Below are 24,499 nucleotides of genomic sequence, written 5' to 3' on the forward strand. Positions count from 1 at the left end.
AGCCTAGCACCGCATAAACCTGGTGTGGTGGTGCATGCCTATAAACCAGGCACTCAGGAAAGAAGTTCAGGTCATCATTGGCTACATATCCAGTTCAAGGCCAGCCTGGGATACAGGAGACATGAAGTTAAATAGCACAAATTCTCCGAATCAAGTGATTAATTTTTATTTAGTAACACAGAACTACAATGTAGTTCACAAAATTCATAAATTATTTTTGAGCAGTTACAATGCACTTTTTATAGCTTCTCTTATTTATGTGTATTTTAAACTTTTTTATTTGTATGAGTGTTTGCATGTATATACAAGAACCACATGGTGCCTGGTGCCTGCAGAGGCTAGAAGAGGAGGCAGGATCCCTGGAACCAGCACCACAGATGGTTGTGAGTCACAATGTGGGTGCTAGGAATGAACCTGGGTCCTCTGCAAGAACAAATGCTCTTAACCTTTGTGCCATCTCTCCAGCCCCCTAATTTTTCATTTGAAACTACTGTTATAAAGTTGGATTTGCATTGGTTAACTTCATCTGGGGCCTTAAAAATGTAGTGTATGGTAAGAATTTTATTATCAAGAATTAGTTAATGTAGTCTAGAAATGAGCCAAGGCAGACGGTGCGTGCTTGTAACGCCAGCAAATCAGAGGGAAGGGAAAAGAAGGAAGATCCTGGGTTACTGGCTAGCCTAAGCTACACAGTGAGACCCTGACTGAGCCTAATTAACCCACTGAGACTAATTAATGCTGCCTGTATCCTTTGGTGTGTGGCCATCCAGTGGAGCATGTTCAACCCACCAGGGGTCAAATCTGTAAAGAAGACTAACTTTCCCTTTGCTAGCAGTGATCAATTACAAGTGTAGTTTTTAACTACTAATGTAAAGGAGGTACTAGAGTTCCATCATATTTCAATACAGAAAACACTAAAATCTAATATATTTACCAATGTGCATGTTCAAATGTAAGCTAACTTCATGTAAATATTGGTGCATAAAGGGTTTTAATTAGAAATGAAGTCTTTCTAATTAAATGAAGTCCAGTTTTGAAGCGTGAGGAAATCAATGGATACTCCGATTGGGTGGCACTTTCTGCTTGTCTGTCCTCATCCTTTTCTGTGGATGACTTACGTCCTTCCTCTTTTCTAGCTCTACTGGTTGACTGTTTCCCTATGCCTGTCAGCAGACTCCTAAGGAATCTATCACTACCTACTTGGCCTTGCCAGTTCTTTGGTATTAAAATCATTCATTATTTATGTAAGTTTCTAAAAAACAAAATGTGGCTTGAAAGTATTCACTACCTACAGGTAAACCTTATTTAGTGAAGACACGAAACAGCTCCTCCTCCTCTTGGTAAAGTAGGCAAAGTTGGATTTGCAAATAAAAAATGTGACTTTTTTCACCATGGATTTTTCAGATATATCCAAGAAAATAAAGTTTTGGCTGTATTTTTTAGAAAATGCAAATAGAACTTGATTTAAACCATCTTTTCTCCCTCTTAACTGAATTAAGTAACACTAAGGGCTATAGATCTCCTACAAATGATCTCAAGCTACTGACAAGTGGAAGTGTGGTATGAAAAAGAGTTCTTCACAGCATTATGTGTCTTCCACCTCACCTAGCCATGGAGATACTTGCAGTAACTAATCCAGCGGGACATCTCTAAGCTGGGTAACATTCTACAGTTTCTCAACTGAAATAAAGTATAAAACTTGTGGCCACTGAAAACTTAAATTATTTTACAAATATTTTCCTTGGAAGCATAAACCTTATCTCTTTCAGCTAAAGTAGCTTTAAAGGTAAAATTTGTCTTTTCCCCCAGTATAAGGAAAAACAAAAGGAGGAAAATACTGCTATTAAGGGCTTAAAGTATGGAAGGCACATTTGGCAAGATTCATTTCTACTTCCAAATAACTGGCAAAATAACTATAAAAGCATTGCTTAAAAGTGGTAAATAAGTAACTTAGTGTGATATCAAGAGAATTCTGAGCTTGAGGCCGGCCTTGGCTAAATGTTGAGACCATGCAGGGAAGGGGCTGGGGGTTGGGAGAGGAGGACACCAAAAGGTTGTAGGTACTATTTAACAAGCTCAAAAAACATCCATGTCTGTGGGGGTAGATTTCTGATTTACTTCAGAATGAAAGATGGCTGAAAAAATAAAATCTCCATGGTCTGGAAAAAAGCACTAACCATTGAGAATAATCCCAGGACTGATGAGCAAATGCCTGAGACTAAACAGTCCACAGATAGATCTATATCCAGAGAACTTTTGACCTTGTAATTATTTTCAATTCAAGACTGCCACATTTACTAAGCCTCAATACCCCAATAGTGGGCTATATTTTATTTATAAGATAGGCCAAAGCATGCAGTATAGCTTTACAAGTTTGATCAAGATGAACTTGACTTAAAGGTTCATATAATCACTTATCCAGGGTCACCTGTTCTCGATGTGTTAGCTTGAGTAAGAGTCAATTACTTCACACGGTTTCCCCAGTACCTTCGGGCCATCCCCATATCCGCATCTGAATTTTTTTATTCTTACAGTATTAAAACCCTTTTCACTTTATTATTCATTGTTTTGTTAAAAGAAAAGGCTATCCCACGGTTTCTCCATCTTAAACCTTATGCTTCCAAAAGATTACAGCAAACCAGGAAGTAGAAACCAACATACTTTTACTACAGAGCACACTTATTCATTCAACAAACAGTTATGTATCTAGAATCCATGATGTACCAGGCATTATGTCAAAACATGGAAACAGAACAGTGGGAAAGACAGATGCTACAAACCCCAGAGTGAATTAGAGCTAAAAGCAAAAGTGGCATCAGTGGAATAAATGAACTGTGCAGTGCACACCTTTAATCCCTCTTGTGAGGCAGACACAGGAGGATCTCTGTGAGTTCGAGGCCAACCTGGTCTACAGATCGAGTTCCAAGACAACCAGGGCTGTTACACAGAGAAACCTTGTCTTGAAAAACCAAAAAAGAAATAAGAGAGGGAGGGAGGGGGAGGGAGAGAGAGAGAGAGAGAGAGAGAGAGAGAGGAGAGAGAGAGAGAGAGAGAAGGAATGTAAAATAGCAAGGTAATTTCTGCAAGGAAGAGATTAACAGTGCTATGACACCCTATAATGAACAGATCAGTAAGCGACTGTCAAGGCTAAGGAAGTAACTCAGTGGCAAAGTGCTTGCTTAAGGATATGAAAGGCCCTGGATTTGAACACTGGAAGTACAAAACAAACAAACAAACAAACAAACAAAGTGAGAGAAAGAAAGAAAGATTAACTTACATTGCACTCTAGACTGAGGATCAACCATATGTATATCAAGTTTGAGAGCTGAATGATCAGTGTGGCTAAACCAGCATAAAAGCACAGAGACCAGACTATATCCATTCTTACCTTTGTTAATAATTCTCTGTTTATTTTGAAATTCAGAGTCCCTGGACCAGCACTGATGGCAGTCACCACTGTATCACATTTAAGCTGAAAAATAACCAATCAAGTAAAGCAGGCTCTGTTATAGAACAGACCTAATGAGACAGACAGTTCTGACATGAAACTGGCTTACAAGACAGCAGGTGAAGCAGTTCTCGGGCATTACAGCTGGACCAGGGGCTTAGCCAACATCTTCTGCTCCAAAATTCTATTTACATGAACCCATTTTCTCTTCTTCTTTCCTCACTAGAATGCTATTCAGTCTCTCCCTCCCTTTCTCTTTCCTTCACCTCCAACTTCTCCATCTATCACACAGTGACACTATCGTATTCATCTTTCCTGACAGGCACAAACAGGACATCGTGCCGGGACCGACTGCTGAAGCACTTGCACACACAGAGAATGGCCTCCGAAAGGGTCTGTTTTCCCTGCACGTGTGCATTTAAACCTTCTGATAGATTTGTGGAACTCAAGATGCCTGCTGTCCCTGCAGAACAACCAATCTGTATTTCTGAGAACTTAAAAGACATGGAGAGGTTAAATACTGTAATTAGATTAATTCTACTCCTGGTATCAGAATTTTACATCAGGTATATCCTTATTAATAAAAAAATCAGAGGTGATTTTGTTATCAAATAACTATTACTGTTATCAAAGCTCCTTTCGCAATCATTTTTTTGCGATACATTTTTTTTCAGTAGTGATTTTTAGTATTTCAATTATTTTAGAGTTCCTACACATCATCTTTGAGAAATATATAACCCTATTAATAAAAATTTAAAAACAAACAAACAAAAGCTTCCCAGCATGATTTGTGTGAGGTCTGAAGCTAACAATTTAGATTTGGTCAGGCACTACAATCTTTCCAATTCCTCTGTTTTACTAGACCCATGAGAAAGAACTTAGAAATACAGAAAGTTTATTAAATCATCTAACTACGATTTCTCTGTGATCATCCCATTCACTCCACATACATTATTTCTTCTCAGAAGCTCATTTCAAAAAATTGCAACCTACTACTAATATATCAAGTTTGTTTTCCTAGATTCAACCATTTATCCAGAGGGCTGGGGGACTGTCAGGTGTTAGGAGCACTCACCGGCTGCTCTTCCAGAGGACCGGACACTCTTCCTAGCATTTACAACTGTTTGTAACTCCACTTGCAGGGGAATAAATAAATCTGTCTTTAAAAGTTTATACAGTTTCAATCTATAGCTTCACACTTCAGTCCTGTGGCTAATAAAAAATAAAACTGAGCAAAACACCAACTAAACAATGTTAGCTCACAGGGTGTGCTAATCAGTTGTCATCATCAACCTGACATAAACCTAGTTACGGGAGAAAGGACCCTCACTGAAGAATTGCCTTGATCAGATTGTCCAGACTGTTCCAGGGTGTATGTGAGAAATTTTCTTGATTGATGACTGATGTGGGAGGGTCCAGCCCACTGTAGGTGGTACTATTACTGGGTAAATGGGCCCAAGTTGTATAAATAGGCAAGCTAAGCAAGAGCCAGAGAGCAAAGCAGCAAGCAGCATCCCTTCATAGTATCTGCATCAGCTCCTGCATAAGGCCCTGTCTTGAATTTCTGCAGTGATGGACTGTTACCTAGGCAAATACCCCCGCGCCGCACAAGTCATTTTTGGTCATGCTTACCACCGCAACAGAAAAACTATAACAAAAGAAATATGCTACAGCTAGTTTAAAAACCACGGAAACCTCATAGAATACAACGAAAATGAACCGAAATGTTTTTTAAGCTGTCTTGAACAAAGAAACACTATTAAATTCGTTATAGCTAGAACAATCAGACTGCAACCCACAGAACCAGGGAGGCTACATAGCAGGGGGGACCCTAGGATGACTGTGGCTTATAGTAAGTTTTGGTATTACTCAACCACTGGGCAAGCCTCGGTGAAACATTTCACTATTAGGATAAGAATTTATACTGTATCAAGCTGATAATAGAAAAAAATAAATAAATAAAAATGAAAAAAAATTCATTATAGCTGAGTTAGCCTGCAGAGCTCTGCTCTCCTTTAACGCTAAGTTTATTATAACACAGAGATAAAATACCTTCTCTGTCAGTCTCCTGGCATGATCTTGAGTATCTAGTTTTGACTGGTGATTGTTGTCTTCTAGCAAGGAATCCACAGAAAGCTGGAAATCTGCCACTTCTCTAAAATAAACATTGAAATGGTAAAGAGTTGTTATAAAAACATTGCTTGTCTAGCAAACAGTAATCACTGTGGATTATGAATACCTCAAAATTAAAAGCCAAGAAATACAAATCTTTGTATTTACCTCTAACTTTTAAGATTTTGGTTATTTTATAAAATTCTTGCATATTACCTAAGTGTCGTACTGCGATATCTCTAAAGCGGACAGAGATATCTGGCAAGTTAAATGCATCTAGTCAGCACATTCTGAAAAGGCCAAGTCACTTGACACCTGTTTTAAGGCTGCTTCTCCTACTCTAAGTGCTTGTTTGTAATTGTCCAAATAACAAAGACAGAAATGTTTTTAAATAGTTGTAATTTAAGTTTCAACATGACAAAAAAAGAATGTTATTCATAACAGTCGTTCACTAGCGACACAGACACAGCTATTTGTACTTTTCACTGAACCATGGTTAAACTAATGAAAACTTCAGTGCAACCAGCTAAAGGAATAATCGTTTACATGAAGTCAGAAGCGATCTGCAAGTAAGAAGGAGGGTAACAGAATCGAAGAAATATATCCAGTCACTGTTAGCATTCTGAACCACCCCTTGGGACCACCCAGTGTCGTGGCTTCATTTCATGTAAAAGCCTTCCGTAAAAAAAAAAAAAAAAACACCTCTCCCCCTCCTTATTTCTTCTTCCTCCTTTTCCTCTTTCTTTTCAAGAGGTTGTGCGAATCTCAGCCTTCCTTTCTCTCCTTTTCTCTCTCTCTTTCCCTCTCACCCCACCCCCTTAATAAACTTTCCACGTGGATGTTGTGTCTGCATGATGTGAGTAACTTTCCACGGCTCCATGCCTCAGCCTGCTGCCTTGTCTGCATGGCCTGTCTTCCTCACCCACTGGGGCACCTTGACTCAACCCACCAAGGCCTCCTGCATGCTGTTTCACAACATTAACAGTTGCTACAATAGTATTTTCACAGTCTCATTGAGAAAAACAAAACAAAACAAAATCAAATCACCCCCCACAAAAAAAAGAAATTTGGAAAAAAAGGTTTGGCAGTTTAGATGGCTACCACATTGAGAGTGGCTCATCATATTGTCTCTACAGATTTTTCTGTAGATGTGATAATGTATGTTACATGTTACTTTTAATTAATATACAAACAACTGCACGACTACATATATTGACATCTGAAGTTCAGCAGAGAACTGGAAAAGAGTTAAGTGAGGTGTATCATTGTTTGTCAAGCCCATGTGTCATTCACTTAGAAGAATACACACTGAAAGGGTACAAGTGACTTCTTTCATAGTGTGGGGGGGCCCAAAATAGCTGGACCACACAGCTGCCCTGACAGGCTTAGAGGCCCAGACACAGCTGCCCTGACAGGCAACACCCAGAGCTGGGAAAAACCATAAGCTAACACCACCCAAGATCCACCTAGCAATGCGCCAGCATCTAAGAGAAGTACCTGACATCCCAAACATTCCAACCATTAGATAAGACTGTCAGATGTCCCTGAGCCTAGCACACATCTATTTCCTTTTACAGATACCCCTGGACAAATGTCAGCCAATCAAGAGTCCTGAACCCTAGAAATCCCCTCACCCCAACCTCTGCTATGATAAAAATCCCACCCTGCCTGGGCTCCTGGTTCACTGTTCTCACCAATGCATCGGACAGGGCATCCTAGCTCCAAGCTTGAAAATAAAGACTCTTTGCTTTTACATAGAGGATTCGTTCTCTGTGGTGGTCTTTTGGGGCACACACATATCCCTTATCACATACAGAGAAATGGCTAAAAATTCCTGTATGGCTTCTGCTTAACATCACATTATAAAACTTAAACTCTAATGACCACTAAGAAGTTTCCTGGGAGGTGGGCACAAAATAACCAGACCTACCCAAGAAGCTATGTGCAACTGATGCCTCCTGGGAAAGGGAAATACAGCTTTCACCAATGGAGTGTCCCTGGATACAGCAACCACACTACAGAGTACACCCCATGCTCAAGAGTTGTTGGCCAACTGAAAAAGGATTTTTTTGTGGGCTTTTAATTTCCTTTTGGTACTTTTAGTCTTATTGGTGTTGTTTGATTTTTGTTTTGTTTTTGTATTTTCTTTTTAAAGTTAGATGGGGAAAGAACATGAAGTTGGGCTCATAGGGGAATGGGAAGAATCTGTGCAGAGTTGGGTATGAGAAAGAATATGATCAAAATATATTATATGCAGTCTGCTGGAGACCTGCTTTGGCAGGGGTTCAGGGTCTCAAAGAGGATGTGTGGAGGCAGGATTGTTAGGATTCTGCCGCCACTCCAGCTGCATGACCGCACATGCACAGCTCAGGAGCTAAGCTCTTACATCATCAGTGTGCAGTGTGATTGCGCAAATGTGCACTGCTGCACAGTCAGCCACGCAATCAGTGCATGCCTGGCGTAGCTCCGTAAGCCTACCTGCGCATGTGCACGGGAATCCTTAAAAAGCCGCACACAGACTCCTCCTCTCTCTTCTCTGTCCTCCCCACCCCCCCCCCCTCTCTCTCTCCGCTCTCTGCACATGCTTCTTCCCCAGGCCTGGTTCTTTTGTCCCCCCTCAACCCCCCCAATCAAGCTCTGATACTGGGTTTTGTTGTGGCTCGTGCCTCATGACCTTTCTGCACGGTAACCAGTGCTGCTTATCATTTTTTAAAACAACACATATACTTATTAGTATTATACAGACTGAACAGGTAATATTTAGGAATAAATATGCATATATCTATACTTATTTGCATGCAACAAAAGTTAAAAAAGGGGGGGCATAAAATTAAAGTTCGAGCAGGGAGGGAAATATGGGAAGATTTGGAAGAAGGGAAGGGAGAAATATTGTAATCAAATTATAATCTAAAAATAAATAAAAACAAGGTAAAAATGTATTATATGAAAAAATAATTTAAAAAGGAAAAGAAAAACCTAATGAAATTTCCTGAGTCTTTTTTTTTTTTTTTTTTTGGTTTTTCTCTGTGTAGACCTGGCTATCCTGGAACTACTCTGTAGACAAGGCTGGCCTCAAACTACTGCACCACCACTGCCTGGCAATTTCCTGGGTCTTTATTCATTGGCTAACAATTTAGCATGGAATTTAGTTACTAATCCAAACTGTATCTCAGCTGTTACAACAAATTCAAGTTCATCATTAATGTCTGTGTGATTCTGGACACCTTGCTCAATCTCTTGGTATCTCAGTAAAATGATGAGAACAATGGCATCTATTTTACAGGGCTATTGAGAAACATCTTGGTGATGAATGATGTTAGTCACAGGTCTGATGGTCAATAACATATCAAATATTACCAATATAACATCTTGAGGAAGTTTTTTCTCTGTCCTTTATATACTAAAATGGCCAGCAAACTGTGCTCTTGTTTCTTTTCTAAGATTATTCTTTACAGGTACATTAAGACTCCATTTTCTGAAAAAGAATTTTGATAATGTAGTCAAGTATTTGAACCAATCTATGGGCAACTAAAGAAATTATTTTAGCAAAACAGGGATAAAACACAAAGCAGGACAGAAACAAACAAACAAAGATTTTTAAAAGTCAAAGAAAATAAAGTAAAACTAGAAGTAATAAGAGCTCTAATTTTGTGGAGGGGTCCCAAAACAGCTTGACCACACAGCTGCCATAACAGGCTTGTGTGGATCATTTCAACATGAAGGGGAAAGTGTCCTGAAATTTCTAACTAGACTGCCTATTACATTTTTTGTACTGAAAGAGTAAGTGGAGGAGTGGGGAGCATTTAAAAGATGTAATAGCTATGGTTTGAAAACCTGTAGCTATCAATAGTATACAGTGCAAGAGAAAACTATAGACCAGACATGGTCCTGTGCCGACAATGATGGTGGTGGGTGATTACCAAACAGGTTTTGTTAAAGTAGCTCTTCTACTTTCTTTTTTTTTTCTTTTTTTTTTTTTTTTGAGACAAGGTCTCTCCCTACATAGCCCTGGCTGTCCTGGATTTCACTGGGTAGGTCAGGCCTTAAACTCCTTGAACTCACGGAGAGAGCCGACCACCTCTGACTTCTACGTCCTGCGATTAAGGCGTGCACCACCACACCCAGCCCTACTTTCATTTTTTTCAAAGCTAAAAATAGTAAGTTTATAGGCACTCTCTAGTACTTGCCTTCTCTTCCTATTTATTTCTTTTCCTAATCATGAAAAGAGGAACATTCACCTCTCTCACCTGAAAGTTCTAATAAAATTAAGGGAACAAAGGATATACTGATACTGAGAATTTCATATTCTACCTTTAAAAACCTCCCACATGACAATCTTCTTATTAACTAACTGATAGAGTACAGCCATCCTTTAGTCCTGTAATCCCTGTTACCAGGCAAAAGTCATCTTTTAGTTATTAGTATATTATTTGAGATATGAAAAATAAATTTGTTCATGTTTAGTGCAGATGCGATTTCTTTTCTTTGAACATTTTTGTCCCTGCAGTCTAAGGTAGACTACATTTTATCCAAACGCTGAAGTTTTTTTAGCAAAATGATAAGCTAACAGTTAGGATGACCACACTAATAAGGAAACAAAAACATTTTCCTATATCTAAGAAAACAATATCATTTTTATATAGCCCTAAACAACAGTTCTCTATCACTTGGGAATCTTCAAATGAAAACTCAAACAAAAACAACACAACCAGAATGGCAGATAAGTATGGTACGATAGCATTCAAGCATTAGATTATACAACATTCAATATTCCTTCAAAAGCTGAGATTATAACCACATTTTCATTCTTTTATTAAACAATTAAATTAGAATCTCTTTTCTAAAGACTGACATAATTATTGCTAACAAAAACAAACATGAAAATAATTGACAAAGGAATATTACATTTCACCACAGAATACCTAAATAGAATTGTAATTTTATGATAGCAATTGTAGTAAGTTGAATATAATGAATCATAACTCTAAGGACTATTCTGTAAATTGAAGAGTTAAGTAAAATTGGATTGCCAACAAATTCAACAATTTGAGATCATTGCAAGTATACTTAACTCTTTTTTTGAAACTGGAACTGCAGATATTGACTTGATCAAGCTTTCTGGTGGAAGAGCCAATATTCTGGAAAGCTAAAAGTAAAAAAAGAACAAAACAGGATAAAAATTGTTGATTTATCTATTCTAGAGTGAACGGAATACTACTAGCAACAAAAGAAATATCATTAACACACACTTCACATAAATGAACCTCAAATATATAATATCAAGTAAAACCCATATTAAAGAAGATATATAGTATGATTCAATGTTTCTGATAGCCTAGAAAACAAAAAACTATCAGACTGAGGTAAAGATTTGCAGGTGTTAGGGGTTGAGTATAACATAATGGTTTGACTATAAAGTAGCAAGCAGGACTACTTATCTTTCAATGGATTTTATGTTTGTCAATTTATAAGAAAAATCTAGAGAAATATATGACAAAAGATATGAATCACTGAGAATCCAAAAATATTTTTCATTAAAAAAATACTTATTGAGGGCTGGAGAGATGGCTCAGCGGTTAAGAACACTGACTGCTCTTCCAGAGGTCTGGAGTTCAATTCCCAGCAACCACATGATGGCTCACAACCATCTGTAATGAGATCTGGTGCCCTCTTCTAGCATACAAGCATACATGTAGACAGAATAAATAAATAAATCTTAAAATAAATAAATAAATAAAATACTTATTGAGTAGCTAATGTGTAGCAGGCAGAATTTTAGGCATTGATGCTATAAGAATGAACAAAAGAGAAAAAAGTTTTATGGCACTTAATAGTAACAAGTAAATATTAGGAGAAAAAAATCTGCCGGGCAGTCGTGGTGCACGCCTGTAATCCCAGCACTCGAGAGGCAGAGGCAGGTGGATCTCTGTGAATTCGAGGCCAGCCTGCTCTACAGAGCTAGTCCAGGACAGGCTCCAAAGCTATAGAGAAACCCTGTCTCGAAAACTCCCCCCCCCCCAAAAAAAACCCCAAACATCTGATCCCCATGCCCAAACCCTAAGGTTTACTCATCAGAATAGTAGGAATAACAAAACAAAACAAAAAATAAACAAAAGCCAAGGCAAAGGCCGTGGCACCAGCCACTTGCCCTGGGTTTGGTATGTATGAGGCCCCAGATTGTTCCTTAGTACACAAACAATAACTAAGCGGAAAAAGGTGCATGAAGCTTCTTTCATGCTTATGTTAGGTTTGGTGGTAGAGGCATTTCCATGTTCAGAGCAATCCTGTGACAGGCACATAGGATTTAGTTCTTCCTCGGGCATGTGGAATACGAGAGAGAACTTTGTTAAGCAGTCAGAGACCATTACAGAAAACCACAACCAATCACAATGCAGTTGTGGAGCTCAGCCTCAAAAGTTTGGTGCAACAAATTTAAGGGATGGCTTCTGGGAACTGGGAATTGCACTGTGAAGAGTGAGAACGAAGGAGAAGAGTTTAAAGAAGAAGATTGTACCAACAGGGCTGGGACAAGGCTCAATTGGTAAAGTGCTTGCCATGAACGCACGAGGACCTGGGTTTAGAACCCTAGCATTCTTCTAAGAGCTGAGCTGTCTGTAACTCCAGTGCTGGTGCTACAGAGTGGGGTATTAGGGATGGGGAAGAAAAGGGTCTAAAGCTGGGTATGAAATAACCAAGCTGATCAGATAAGGAGGAGGGCAGGGGAGGGGAAAGAATGTGATAAAAATACATTGCATGAAAATTTTTTTTTGCATAAAAAAGGAGGATAGGGTTATGAGCTAGTGTCAGCAAACCAGTTGGCTTCCTTGAGGAACATTTGCAAGACAATGTTGCCCATTCATAGGAAAAGAAATAAGGATTGTACCTATTTTAGGAAGGAGACCACTCCTGACTGCCACACAGACAAGGAGTTCTGGCATAGGTAACCAAGAAAAATTCTAGCAACACCTTGGTAATGCCAATGAGAATTCCTGAAAAGCTGTGTCCGCAGTAGCTAAGTGATTAAAACTTCAGTGGCTGTGGAGAGTTCAGAATGTAGAGATCCAGAGCCTATTTACAATTCATCTTGGTCACCTCCCACCATTGGACCTAATATCCTCCTCCTGCTGGCCAAACATAACATCCTGACGAACAGATACAACCTTCTGGGGTGCATTAACTAAACAAAACCCTAGCTTCCCACCCAGCACGGGACTAAAAGTGCTGTCAGAAATCACCCAAGGGCCAGAGCAGAGTTAGCCCATCTTATTGTGACCTACCTCGCCAATGATTCCACCAATATATTTTAAAATGCTTTGACTTACAATTTTCTTTGTTCTGTTACTGTAAAAACTCCATGAAACTGCTTCATATTGGACCTATGGAAACTGGGGTACCACAAATCCATGTTCCCTCAAATTTAGCTCTAGAATAAACTATCTCTTACCCCCTTAGAGTTGAGAGCTGTAGATTAGCATCGACAGTAGTTATGATAGGTGTTAATTTCCTGCCATGGTAGAACTAAAAGCTGGTCACATAAAGATGAGAACAAAGAAAGCAGAGGCTAATTCATGGCTTACAGATCCTGCCGAGGGCTAAGAACGGCAACTCCTGCAAGGTGCACTGACTAGCAATGCCTTCCTGGGATAAAGGTCAGCAGAGAGTCATAGTCAACAGCTCAAAAGGCAAGTCAAAGATAGAGAAAAGGGGGTTCAAAGTATGATCACCTCCCTAATTGAGCAAGTAGTGCATAACATCCTGTGATCAGCTCTCTGGTGGGCCAGAGAGACATGCACAGCCATTAGAGAAACCTTGAAACACCTCCCCCACCTCCCACCACTCACACAAATAGCCACAGACTCCCCGACTCTGGATTTCTTTTTCCTCCCATTCCTGAGGTAGAAGCCTGCCTCAATAAATAAAAAACAAACAAACAAAAAACCAAAAACATCGTTTCATTCTCTCTGTCTCTCAGTCTTCTGTATTTCTTGTATTTTGGGCTGTTGTCTGTCCCAGACAGTCAATTCTTTGCCTGTCCTATGCCAAGAATTCAGCTAACCCCAGAATCACCATCACACCTTGGGCTCCCTGGCTAGCCAGTCTAGCTGAACGGGTAAACTCCAGGTTCAGTAAGAAAACCTGTCTCAGAAAACGAGGTGGACAGTGACTAAGAGAAACACACTCACACCAATGCATAAAAAAATAAAAAATAATAAAAGAGAAACACACACCCAAACTCTGGCCTCTCCACATGAAGGAACACACAAACAGACAGACACACACCCACACACACAGTTTGTACATTAAAGTCATCGATATAAACTGGAGCTTAATTCCTAAAGTACTGTCTAAGAAGCATATGCAACATCTTCCAGAATTGTCTAAAGCAAGCAAACCCCAGCAGGATGGGCTGCTGTGAACAAGTGAGGGGTACAGGTCAAGTGTCTTTCTCCACCTTATTTCTTTTGAGATAAAGTCTCTCACTGAACCAGACCCACTGGACCCACCTGTTTCTGTTTCCACCTCCCAGAATTGTGGTTTCAGACTTCCTTAGCCACGCACGTTTTTTCCTACAGACGCTGGAAATTCGAACTCAGGCTCTTCTACCCAAGGAGCCATCTCCGCAGCCCTTAGCAAGATTTTATTTTTTAGAGACAGGGTTACTCTGTGTTACAGCTCTAGCTGTCCTGGAACTTGCTCTGTAGCCCAGGCTGGCCTCGAACTCACAGAGATCCACCTGCCTCTGCCTCCCGAGTGCTGGGATTAAAGGTGTGTGCCACCACGCCCCTTAGCATGATTCATAAATCACCTACTTTATTCAACGCTCTAATGTATTTTATTTAGAAGTAAACTAAACTACAAGGTTACTCGATGAATGCAAACAATGACTGCAAACGAACGAAGAACACGAATTTCTACAGGGTCTGCTCATGGCCCATAGCCATTCCTCCCAGGTTAAAGCATGACCAACGGGAATGCCAAGACGGGAAAGCACCCAAGCCTTTCGCGGGCCTTCCGCCTCCGCAGCTCAGGGAGAAGGCAGAGCCGGCCTAGGCTGCACCCTGCCGGCCTGGCTCCCGCGGGCTCGCCACTCGCCACAGTACCTGACAGGCGATCGACCTACGGAAGGCGCACGCCATGCCGTCCCGACGCCCGCCTCCACACGCCCCGCCTCCGCGCCGGAAGTTGCCTCTGCTTCCGCAAGGGCGCCCGGAAGTGCTCAGTGCGCAAGCACACGGAGCCGTGGAGTATGGCTACTTCCTCGGTGTCCAAGGTACGTGGGGGTGGCGCTTGCCATGTCTCCTTGGCAAGCACGGCGAGGCGGAGGTGTGACGGGCGTTGGCTCTGGCTCCGGGAAGAGCAGAATCCAGGCGGCTTTGCCCAGGTCCGGGTTCGAGGCCACCTTTGCTTTGGCCACCTAGGCCGTGGCGCCGAGGCAAGCCGGCCGGCTGCCCCAAGAATACGCCGCTTGCCCCTCCGCTCCCCGCTTTTTTTTTTTTTTTTCCGTATAAGTACTTACTGTGAGTTTAATTACCGAAATACAGACGTAAACAAAATATCTTTCAGTACTCAAATATTAATAAGCAGCTGATCTTGAATTGCCCGTATTACTAAGGGGAAAAGTTCTGAGAGAAGAGGGACGAACCAAGATTGCTAGGAGACCAGCGAAGCTTTTGGAGTAACAGTTTGGCTGAGACCTGAAAAATAAAGAGTCTTGGCGGGAACATAAAGCGTGAGGGTGGGAGAGCAGAATGACATGTTCTTTGCCTTAGAAATATAGAAATAAAGGAGCGGATTAAATAGAAGAATCGGGACAACCCGAAAGTGAAGGACAGAGCATTAGGAAAAACGAGAAAATGTAATTCACATGAGTGTTTGTATCGGGGCATCATGGATTTCGTAGATAGCAAGGGAGTGCAAATCAAAATGTGGTTTATAAGAGGAGAAATCCTAGGGTTGTGTCGCCCCCTAGCAGTCGGTGGCTATTTACATTTGAATTAAGATAACTTAAAATTAGTTTACCATTAGCAGGAACCATATTTCAGTAGCACATCAGAGCAGCTGTTTGGCATTTACGTCAAAGAAAGTTCTACTGGACTGTATTACTATACCATGTAAAGAAAGACTTATTTTACGTACAGAGGGATACTCCTGAGTAAAGCTGATAAAGCTGAAAAATACTAAGTTCTGGAAGGTTTTGTGTTTGGAATTGAAGGGGGACACTGAGCTGGATTGTCCTTTTTCTAAGAGATTTATTAGAAGTGATATTAACACCATAGACAGGCAGGCAGGCAGCATGGCAGAGGCTGTGAGGAGAATTTTGGCCCACATGGCAGAAGGAGTCCCTTCGAAGTTTTCACAGGATGAGGGTTCTGGAAGAGATTGAAATGTTTTCTGTTTTGACCCACAGTTCATGATTGCTCGCAGTAACCAGTGAATCTCAGTTCATGAATTTTAGGTGATTGATAAAACATCTTTCCTAGTTGGCCAAATCTGAGGAACAGGGAAGATAAGAGTATAGAAACAAGTTACTTTAGTTCAAGAAACCAAATTACAGTTACAGAAATTGTCATAGTTCAACCAAAATGGAGACAATTTACAAATGGTCCTGTCTACATCCCGACCAAGTGCTGGCAATAATGGTGTGCACCATCACACCCAGCCACTAGTTTAAGATTTTTATAGGACTGACTGGCTGGTGCTAGATTTAACTGCACTAGTACTTTTATTAGTGTTATTCCTGTTTTTTGTTTGTCCTTGGCTACAAAGTTCCAGATGTTGTGCCCTATCTCCTTATCATGTTTGTTTTATAAAACTTCATTTCTTTTCCTGTAGTTTGTGCATCCTGATCAAGTGCTCTACCACTTAGCTGCATACCCAGCCCTAGACCTCTTACTTTTTTTAAACTTAGAGAAAATTATATATATATATATATATATATATATATATAAAATTGCCTTCTAACAAATAGCTATGTTGGTGATTGATTATGAAGTAGACCTTATATAAATAACCTTTAAGGACTATTTCAGCAATTCATGGAACTGCCAACATTTTAATTTATTTTTCTTATTAAACCTCTCAAGTATTGTTATTTCTCTTTTCATATATATGTATTTCTGTTTTGTTGTTTTTCAAGACAGAGTTTCTCTATAGAACAGTTTGGCTATCCTGGAACTTGCTTTGTAGACCAGGCTGGCATTGAACTCACAGAGATCTGCCTGCTTCTGCCTCCAGCGTGCTGGGATTAAAGGTGTGTGCCACTACCACCTGGTACTCTTCATACTTTCTGGCTGATGGCCTTCTAGTCTAACATGGTTAACCATGTTACCGTTCGCATGTTTATATTAATATTTGTTGCTTGTATTCATATCCTTGTGCTAATATTCATCATATTAAGATCCATTCTAGAACTCTTCATGTTTTGCTGCATCAGGGCTGCCCTTACTGATTTTCAGGTTCATAGGGAAAGGATGTAGTAATAAGCTTGTCATGGTACAAGGTACTTTTAAAAAATATTTACAAGTAATTCACATAGCTTTACTAGTTGCACATATAAGAATACAAGGTACAACTTAATTTGGAACATGTTACCCACATGGCTACTTTATATTTTACACAGCTATCTAATACTAGTCTGAGATGACTTTTTTTTGTCATATTTCATTTCTTTTATTCTTTCATTTTCCATATAAACAGAAATCTTAGACTATCCATGAAATATAACTTACTTTTTTGTAGAATACACCACAATTAGAAACTTAGGAGCCAAGTACCAATAGTCAAATGTAATAATAGGACATTTAATGTGGCTATAGAAAATTACCAGAAAAACTACTTAGCAAGTATTTATTCATTCTGTATACCAATTGCCTAATGTATTTGTTAGTACTATCATAAACGTTAAGGAGGTGGTTATAAATAAAATATATCTGTGCTGTAAATGTGCTCACAGTTTATATTCAAGGAAAGATGTTTGAATCCTGGAATCGCAGGAGAAGCATTTCTTTTTTTTTTTTTTTTTTTTTTTCCTCGGTTTTTTGAGACAGGGTTTCTCTGTGTAGCTTTGCGCCTTTCCTGGAACTCACTTGGTAGTCCAGGCTGGCCTCGAACTCACAGAGATCCGCCTGGCTCTGCTTCCCAATTGCTGGGATTAAAGGCGTGCGCCACCACCGCCCGGCAAGGAGAAGCATTTCTTGAGAGAGTATCCTGGAGGGTGTCCCTGTCCCTGTCCTATGTGCCCCCCCCCCCCAAGAGATGAGGATTTGGTTTGGTTGCATAGCTAGGCTGGCCACAAACTCATGCAAAGGAAGATGATTTGGAACTCTTGGTTGTTGTCTCACAAGCACTAAGATAGAAGTGCGTGAACCATGCCCTGGTTTTTTTCTTTTGTTTTTTATTTAAATGGTTTATTGTATAGTGCGGGGACCTGGAGTTCTCTGTGTAAACTAGGCTAGCTTCAATCACAACAGTTCTCTTGTCTCAACTTCCTAAGGATTACAGAGATGAATGATGAGTTTTGAGCCAAACTATAATGGATAAATGGAAAGGAGTTTATTATTTGAAAAAATGTTCCATGAAATAAGAGCCAAAATTATATACTTACATCCTGGTTAGAGATACTTAGAGTTAATTAAATAAGAAATCATTTTGGAATGTGAGAGTATCATGTTTTTAACTTAATCTTTATTTATTTATTTTTACTTTTTTGTTTTAGACAGACTTTCTCTGTGTAGCCCTGGCTGTCCTGGAACTCTCTCTGTAGGCCAGGCTGGCCTTGAATTCAGAGATCTGCCTGCCTCTGCCTCCCGAATGCTGGGATTAAAGGTGTGTGCCACCACTTCCTGGTGCTTAATCTTTATTTTAATGTATAATATTAATGTTATTTCCCTTCTACATTTTATGAAACTTGAACTAAAACAGTTCGCCTACCTCTTAGAGCAGGTCCTAAAGAGTGTGAGGGCAACTGAGGGGACTGAGGAAAAGAAATGGATAATTCTTGAAGACTCTTCCCTTCAGTATTTCAAAGAAAAGTGTTAGGATTTTTTAGAACCTGAAAGAAATATACCCTACCCCAACTTCCCTTTTAAAGATCTTGTTTATTTCCAAAGTATTTGGGTAATTAGATTTGTCTGCTTTGCCTAATTTGACTTTTTGCTTTATTCCTTTCTTCCCTTTTTTGCTTAAATAGGGCTGTTTTGTGTTTAAACCAGACTTCAAGAAAAGAAAGATCTCTGTGCCAATCGGTAAAGTATCTTCACATCCAATTTGTTAATTTTTGTTCCCCCAGATCTTCTTAAATTTTAAGTGTGATTTTGAGCAAACCTTCTTAATGTTGGAGGTGATTCAACTTAACAGAAATAGTTTAAAGAAAATTAAGGATTTATTCCTTCATTGTATGTGAGACATATACCATACATTGATGTCTGAAACTACAGCAATGTAATTACAACAAATTTGGTAGTATATTAAAGCATTTATTATGTGCTGGACTGTTCTAATCATTTTTGTTCATTTAATCCCCTCAGCAAACTTTGGGGGAGTGTAGTAGTATTTCCTTTACCATATACAAGGATACATAGAAGACAGAAAGAACTTTCTCAGTATTATCATGCTGTAAACATTGTAGAGCTAGGATTTGAACCCATCCTCTGATTTTAGGTCTAACCTATGGTCTAACCATTGCTTTATGATACCTTTTCATAATGTGAAGCAAGTGTTTGCATAGGACTTTTTGTGTTGGATTTCAGTTGTAACTTAAGATTTATTAATAGTTTGTAATATCAACATTTTATGTGTACAGCAGTATAATTTGAGCTTTGCTTTAGAATTTTTAAATTTTTTCTTTCATTGTATTTGGTTTAAGACTAATAGGTATTGCTACAGTTTGAAAGTGTTTAAGGAATTGACTGATTATAAGAGAGATGAGATGAGGAAAATTATTCCCACTTTTTAGCAGTTACCTTAACTGGCTTCAATGCTTGAAGCTGATTGGAGAGAAGGGGGTGGTTTGTGTTTTGCCCACCATATGTCCCTGGACTTAAGACATTTCGGTGCATCCCTAAGCAAAACCCGGCAAATCCCCCCACTTAGTAGTGTGTGTGGAATACTGCACCATGTCTGCCGAAACAGTGGGTGAAACTGGGAGAAGAGAGAGGCTGGAGGCGGCGGTGGCGGCGGCGGCGGCGGCGGCGGCGGCGGCGGCGGCGGCGGCGGCGGCGGCGGCGGCGGCGGCGGCGGCGGCGGCGGCGGCGGCGGCGGCGGCGGCGGCGGCGGCGGCGGCGGCGGCGGCGGCGGCGGCGGCGGCGGCGGCGGCGGCGGCGGCGGCGGCGGCGGCGGCGGCGGCGGCGGCGGCGGCGGCGGCGGCGGCGGCGGCGGCGGCGGCGGCGGCGGCGGCGGCAGCAGCAGTGACGGTGCTGCTCACGTGCGCTGCAGCCCTCACTGAGTGGAAGCTGAGGGGAGGGAAGCTTGGCAGCAGGCTAGTTTCCCTTTACAGCTCCTCACTGTGCTCATGGAAGGACCATGAGAGAGGTGACACTCACAGACTGGTGTCCTACTGCTGCTCTGTCCCAGTTCCCAAGATTATTTTCACTGCATACTTGGATAGATTCAGCACATAAATTCATGCCTTAGTTTGCTGTGTAGCATTTTATCACCAGCGTACCCAGTAAAATGACTATTTTTGTTTGTTTAAGGCTACCCTATTATTCTGCTTTATCTTTTAATAGATTGTTGTACATTCTCTTTTTTTGCATCTTAATAACATAACTTTGCCATCTAGACATTATAATGACTTTATTGTGTTGTAAAATGTTTGACAAAATTAAAATCTTGTGGAAACTAAGTCATCTATTATGAGGAACATTCCTTCATATGAAAGAAAATATATTCCGGATGACCAATTCAAGACATAACGCTACTGAACGATGCTCTAACTAAAGGAATGTAAAGTAGATTGAGGGAACTACAAATGTGAAAAAGTAGGGAATTGTAAGGAACATAAATGTTTGAGTAAAGGGCCAGGCCATTCGTGTTTTAAATACAATTTTAAGTTAAATATATCTAGTTATTTAGGGCCTAAACTCTCTTCAGACTTGGAATACTTTTGCTGTGCGCTGGAATTAGATTTATCTTTGAGTTGGATATGAATTTTTATAACCATTTAAGAATTTTTGTTTGTTTTCCAGCTCAATCTGTAAACTTGGCTTTATTCAGTTAGTATACCAGATGTAATTATTTTTGAGATGTGCTAAGATCACTATTGATTTCATAGCATGACTTCTTTCTTTGGGATTTTTTATTTTTATGTATGTAGTTTTGCCTGTGTGTATGTACATCCATTATGCACATGTCTGGTGCCTACTGCAGAGGCTGAAAGAGTGTGTTGGATACCCTGGAAGTGTAGCTGCAGATGCTTGAGCACCTGTGGATGCTGGGAACCCAACCCAGATTCTCTGCCAGAGCAGCAAGTGTTTTAATTGCCGTGCTACCTCTCTGCCCCCATGTTTTTGTTTTAATTAAAGAATAAAATTGATTGCTGGCAGTGGAGGAGAATTGGTATAGAAATAGAATTGAACAATAGAACAAATATGAAAGTTCAAAAACAGTTGAAAGTATACATTAATATTAGACTAAAAGAGCATCAGATCAATAGAAGGAAGGGCAGAGTAGTGAATAAATAGTGAATTTCTGCTTTTTCCAAATTGGAGGTCATAACCCATTACAAGTTATGGAATCACTTCAGTAGACTGAAATAGAGCATATTTGCTACAGTAGGGTGAGAATAAAAGTTGCTTTATGGAACTTTTATTTTTGTATCTACTAGACATAAATTTGTTAGAACTTCAAAATAATATATTCCTTGATGCACATGGTTTTTAAACTTTGAAAAAACAATTGCAATAAAAATATTTTATTCAGTGGATGTTTGGAGAAAATTTTTTTTTTTTTTTTTTTTCGACACAGGGTTTCTCTGTGTAGCTTTGCGCCTTTCCTGGAACTCACTTGGTAGCCCAGGCTGGCCTCGAACTCACAGAGATCCGCCTGGCTCTGCCTCCCGAGTGCTGGGATTAAAGGCGTGTGCCACCACCGCCCGGCCGAAAATATTTTTAAAAGAATATAAAATAATGCATATGAGGGCAGAGAGCTGGCTCAACTGTTAGAAGCGCTGGCTCCCTTCTAGAGGACCTGGAGTTGATTCCCAGCACCCGCGTGGCAGCTCACAGCATCTGTTGTTAGCTCTAGTCAAGGGGATTCAAAACCCTCTTGCTTTCTTTGGCAATGCACATACCTTTCAACAAAAAAGAAAAGAATACATACAAAATCAAAGACGGGACTAAACTATATCAATGGAACAAAAACAGTATGAAAAATTATTGAATAGCGAAGAGTTTAAAGTAATCATGTAAGGTAAAGAAGATGAAGATGTGGATGAAACATTAATACTGTATCTTCAAGTGTACAGAGAAAGATGTATACATAGATACACGACTTTTTGATTTGTAGAAAATGTTTTGACACCCCTGCTCTATGCTGTGTGTCTCTGCACACAGTTTAATTTTATTGTGTTAAAAAACAAACTGACTTTCTGTTTTGTTTTTGTTTTTTTTAGAGGATTATTTTAATAATGAGAAACTTGTGTCTGAGGACAGTAAACTTCGATTTGAAACATATCACTTGCTATGGCAACGGATAAAATCTGAAACAGAGGTGAATAATTTCCTTTTTATATTTCTGTAGTAAAATACTGTAGATGTTGCATTTGTTACTTCCCATATTTCTAACGATTTATAAGAATTTGTGTAGAAGCTGAGAAATAACAATCAAATACTACTTTTATACCTCAAAGAAAATAATGTGTCATGTTCTAAATTTTTTGTTTTTTGTTTTTTCGAGACAGGGTTTCTCCGTGTAGTTTTGGTGCCTGTCCGGGATCTTACTCTGTAGACCAGGCTGGCCTCGAACTCACAGAGATCTGTCTGACTCTGCCTCCCAAGTGCTGGGATTAAAGGCGTGGGCCACCACTGCCCGGCTCTAAATATTAAGCATATTCTCAGTTACTGGGGCATGATAGTTGCTAAGACAGAGAACTTTACTATGGTGACACTCACTCTTTTTTTTTTTTATTTTATAATTTAATTTAATTTTACATATCAGCCACGGATTCCCTTGTCTCCCCCCTTCCCCCCATTCCCATCTCCTCCAGGGCAAAGACTCCCCTGGGGATTGAGTTCAACCTGGTAGATTCAGTCCAGGCAGGTCCAGTCCCCTCCTCCCAGGCTGAGGCAAGTGTCCCTGCATAGGCCCCAGGTTTCAAACAGCCAACTCATGCAATGAGCACAGGACCCAGTCCCACTGCCTGGATGCCTCCCAAACAGATCAAGCCAATCAACTGTCTCACTTATCCAGAGGGCCTGATCCAGTTGGGGGCTCCTCAGCTGTTGGTTCATAGTTCATGTGTTTCCATTAGTTTGGCTATTTGTCCCTGTGCTTTTTCCAGTCTTGGTCTCAACAATTCTCGATCATACAAACCCTCCTCTTTATCGCCAATTGGACTCCTGGAGCTCCACCTGGGGCCTGGCCGTGGATCTCTACATCTGGTTCCCTCAGTCATTAGATGAGGTTTCTAGCACGACAATTAGGATGTTTGGCCATCCCATCACCAGAGTAGGTCAGTTCGGGCTGTCTCTCACCCATTGCCAGTAGTCTATTGTGGAAGTGTCTTTGAGGATTTCTGTGGGCCTCTCTAGCACTTTGCTTCTTCCTATTCTTATGTGGTCTTCATTTATCATGGTCTCTTATTCTTTGTTCTCCCTCTCTGTTCCTGATCCAGCTGGGATCTCCCACTCCCCTAAGCTCTCTTTCCCTCAATCCTTGCCCTTCATTACCCCCACTCACGTCCAGGTTGTTTATGTAGATCTCATCCATTTCTCTGTCACTGGGCGATCCCTGTGTCTTTCTTGGGGTTCTGTTTTCTAGGTAGCCTCCCTGGAGTTGTGAGTAGCAGTCTAGTCATCTTTGTTTTACATCTAGTATCCTCCTATGAGTGAGTACATACCATGTTTGTCTTTCTGAGTCTGGGTTACCTCACTCAGGATGATTTTTTCTAGATCCATCCATTTGCCTGCAAACCTCATGATGTCATTGTTTTTCTCTGCTGAGTAGTATTCCATTGTGTATATGTACCACATTTTATTTATCCATTCACTTGCTTGGTTAGTGTTACCCCAAGGTATTTTATATCATTTGTGGCTATTGTAAAGAGTGATGTATCTCTGATTTCCTTCTCAGCCTGTTTGTCAATTGTATATAGGAGGGCTACTGATTTTTTTGAGTTGATCTTGTATCCTGCTATGTTGCTGAAGGTGTTTATAAGCTGTATCAGTTCCTTGGTTGAATCTTTGGGGTTACTCAAGTATACTATCATGTCATCTGCAAATAGGGAAAGCTTGACTTCTTCCTTTCCAATTTGTATCCCCTTAATCTCCTTATGTTGTCTTATTGCTCTGGCTAGAACTTCAAGTACTATATTGAATAAGTATGGGGAGAGTGGACAGCCTTGCCTCATTCCTAATTTTAGTGGAATTGCTTTGAGTTTCTCTCCATTTAATTTGATGTTGGCTGTTGGCTTGCTGTAAATTGCCTTTATTATATCTAGGTATGTTCCCTGTATTCCTGATCGCTCCAAGACCTTTATGATGAAGGGGTGTTGGATTTTGTCAAATGCCTTTTCTGCATCTAGTGAGATGGTCATGTGGTTTTTTTCTTTGAGTTTGTTTATATGGTGTATGACATTGACGGACTTTCGTATGTTGAACCACCCTTGCATCCCTGGAATGAAGCCTACTTGATCATGGTGGATAATTGTTTTGATGTGTTCTTGAAGTCTGTTTGCCAGTATTTTATTGAGTATTTTTGCATCAGTGTTCATGAGGGAGATCA

The 24,499-nt window shown here is 40.2% G+C and overlaps 2 protein-coding genes across 7 annotated transcripts in view; one reads left to right on the forward strand and one right to left on the reverse strand.

Annotated features, from left to right (window-relative positions):
- Nucleotides 1–14,755, reverse strand: part of Rars2 (arginyl-tRNA synthetase 2, mitochondrial) — a 62,528-nt gene extending 47,773 nt beyond the window's left edge. For 2 of the 4 annotated variants that reach the window (XM_052715489.1, XM_052715488.1), the window contains exons 1-4: nt 14,662–14,755; nt 10,633–10,706; nt 5,501–5,603; nt 3,389–3,472 (exon numbers count right to left, since the gene is read on the reverse strand). In XM_052715489.1, the coding sequence (XP_052571449.1) occupies nt 3,389–3,472; nt 5,501–5,603; nt 10,633–10,706; nt 14,662–14,697 (297 nt within the window). In that variant the 5' untranslated portion in view covers nt 14,698–14,755. Of the gene's footprint in view, nt 1–3,388; nt 3,473–4,523; nt 4,584–5,500; nt 5,604–10,632; nt 10,707–14,064; nt 14,637–14,661 lie in introns of those variants that run through there. The other 2 variants (XM_052715490.1, XM_052715491.1) reach the window with 2 other exon arrangements.
- The window catches only part of Orc3 (origin recognition complex subunit 3), an 80,832-nt gene continuing 71,087 nt past the window's right edge, over nt 14,755–24,499 (forward strand). For all 3 annotated transcript variants that reach the window (XR_008213560.1, XM_052715486.1, XM_052715487.1), the window contains exons 1-3: nt 14,755–14,831; nt 18,750–18,804; nt 22,170–22,267. Coding sequence is in view for 2 of the 3 variants with exons in the window: in XM_052715486.1 (XP_052571446.1) it covers nt 14,808–14,831; nt 18,750–18,804; nt 22,170–22,267 (177 nt within the window). In the remaining variant the exon portion in view is untranslated. The remainder of the gene's footprint in view (nt 14,832–18,749; nt 18,805–22,169; nt 22,268–24,499) is intronic.

The sequence above is a fragment of the Peromyscus californicus genome, unplaced genomic scaffold, assembly GCF_007827085.1.
Source record: "Peromyscus californicus insignis strain IS unplaced genomic scaffold, ASM782708v3 Scaffold_5__1_contigs__length_169319896, whole genome shotgun sequence".
Taxonomy (NCBI): domain Eukaryota; kingdom Metazoa; phylum Chordata; class Mammalia; order Rodentia; family Cricetidae; genus Peromyscus; species Peromyscus californicus.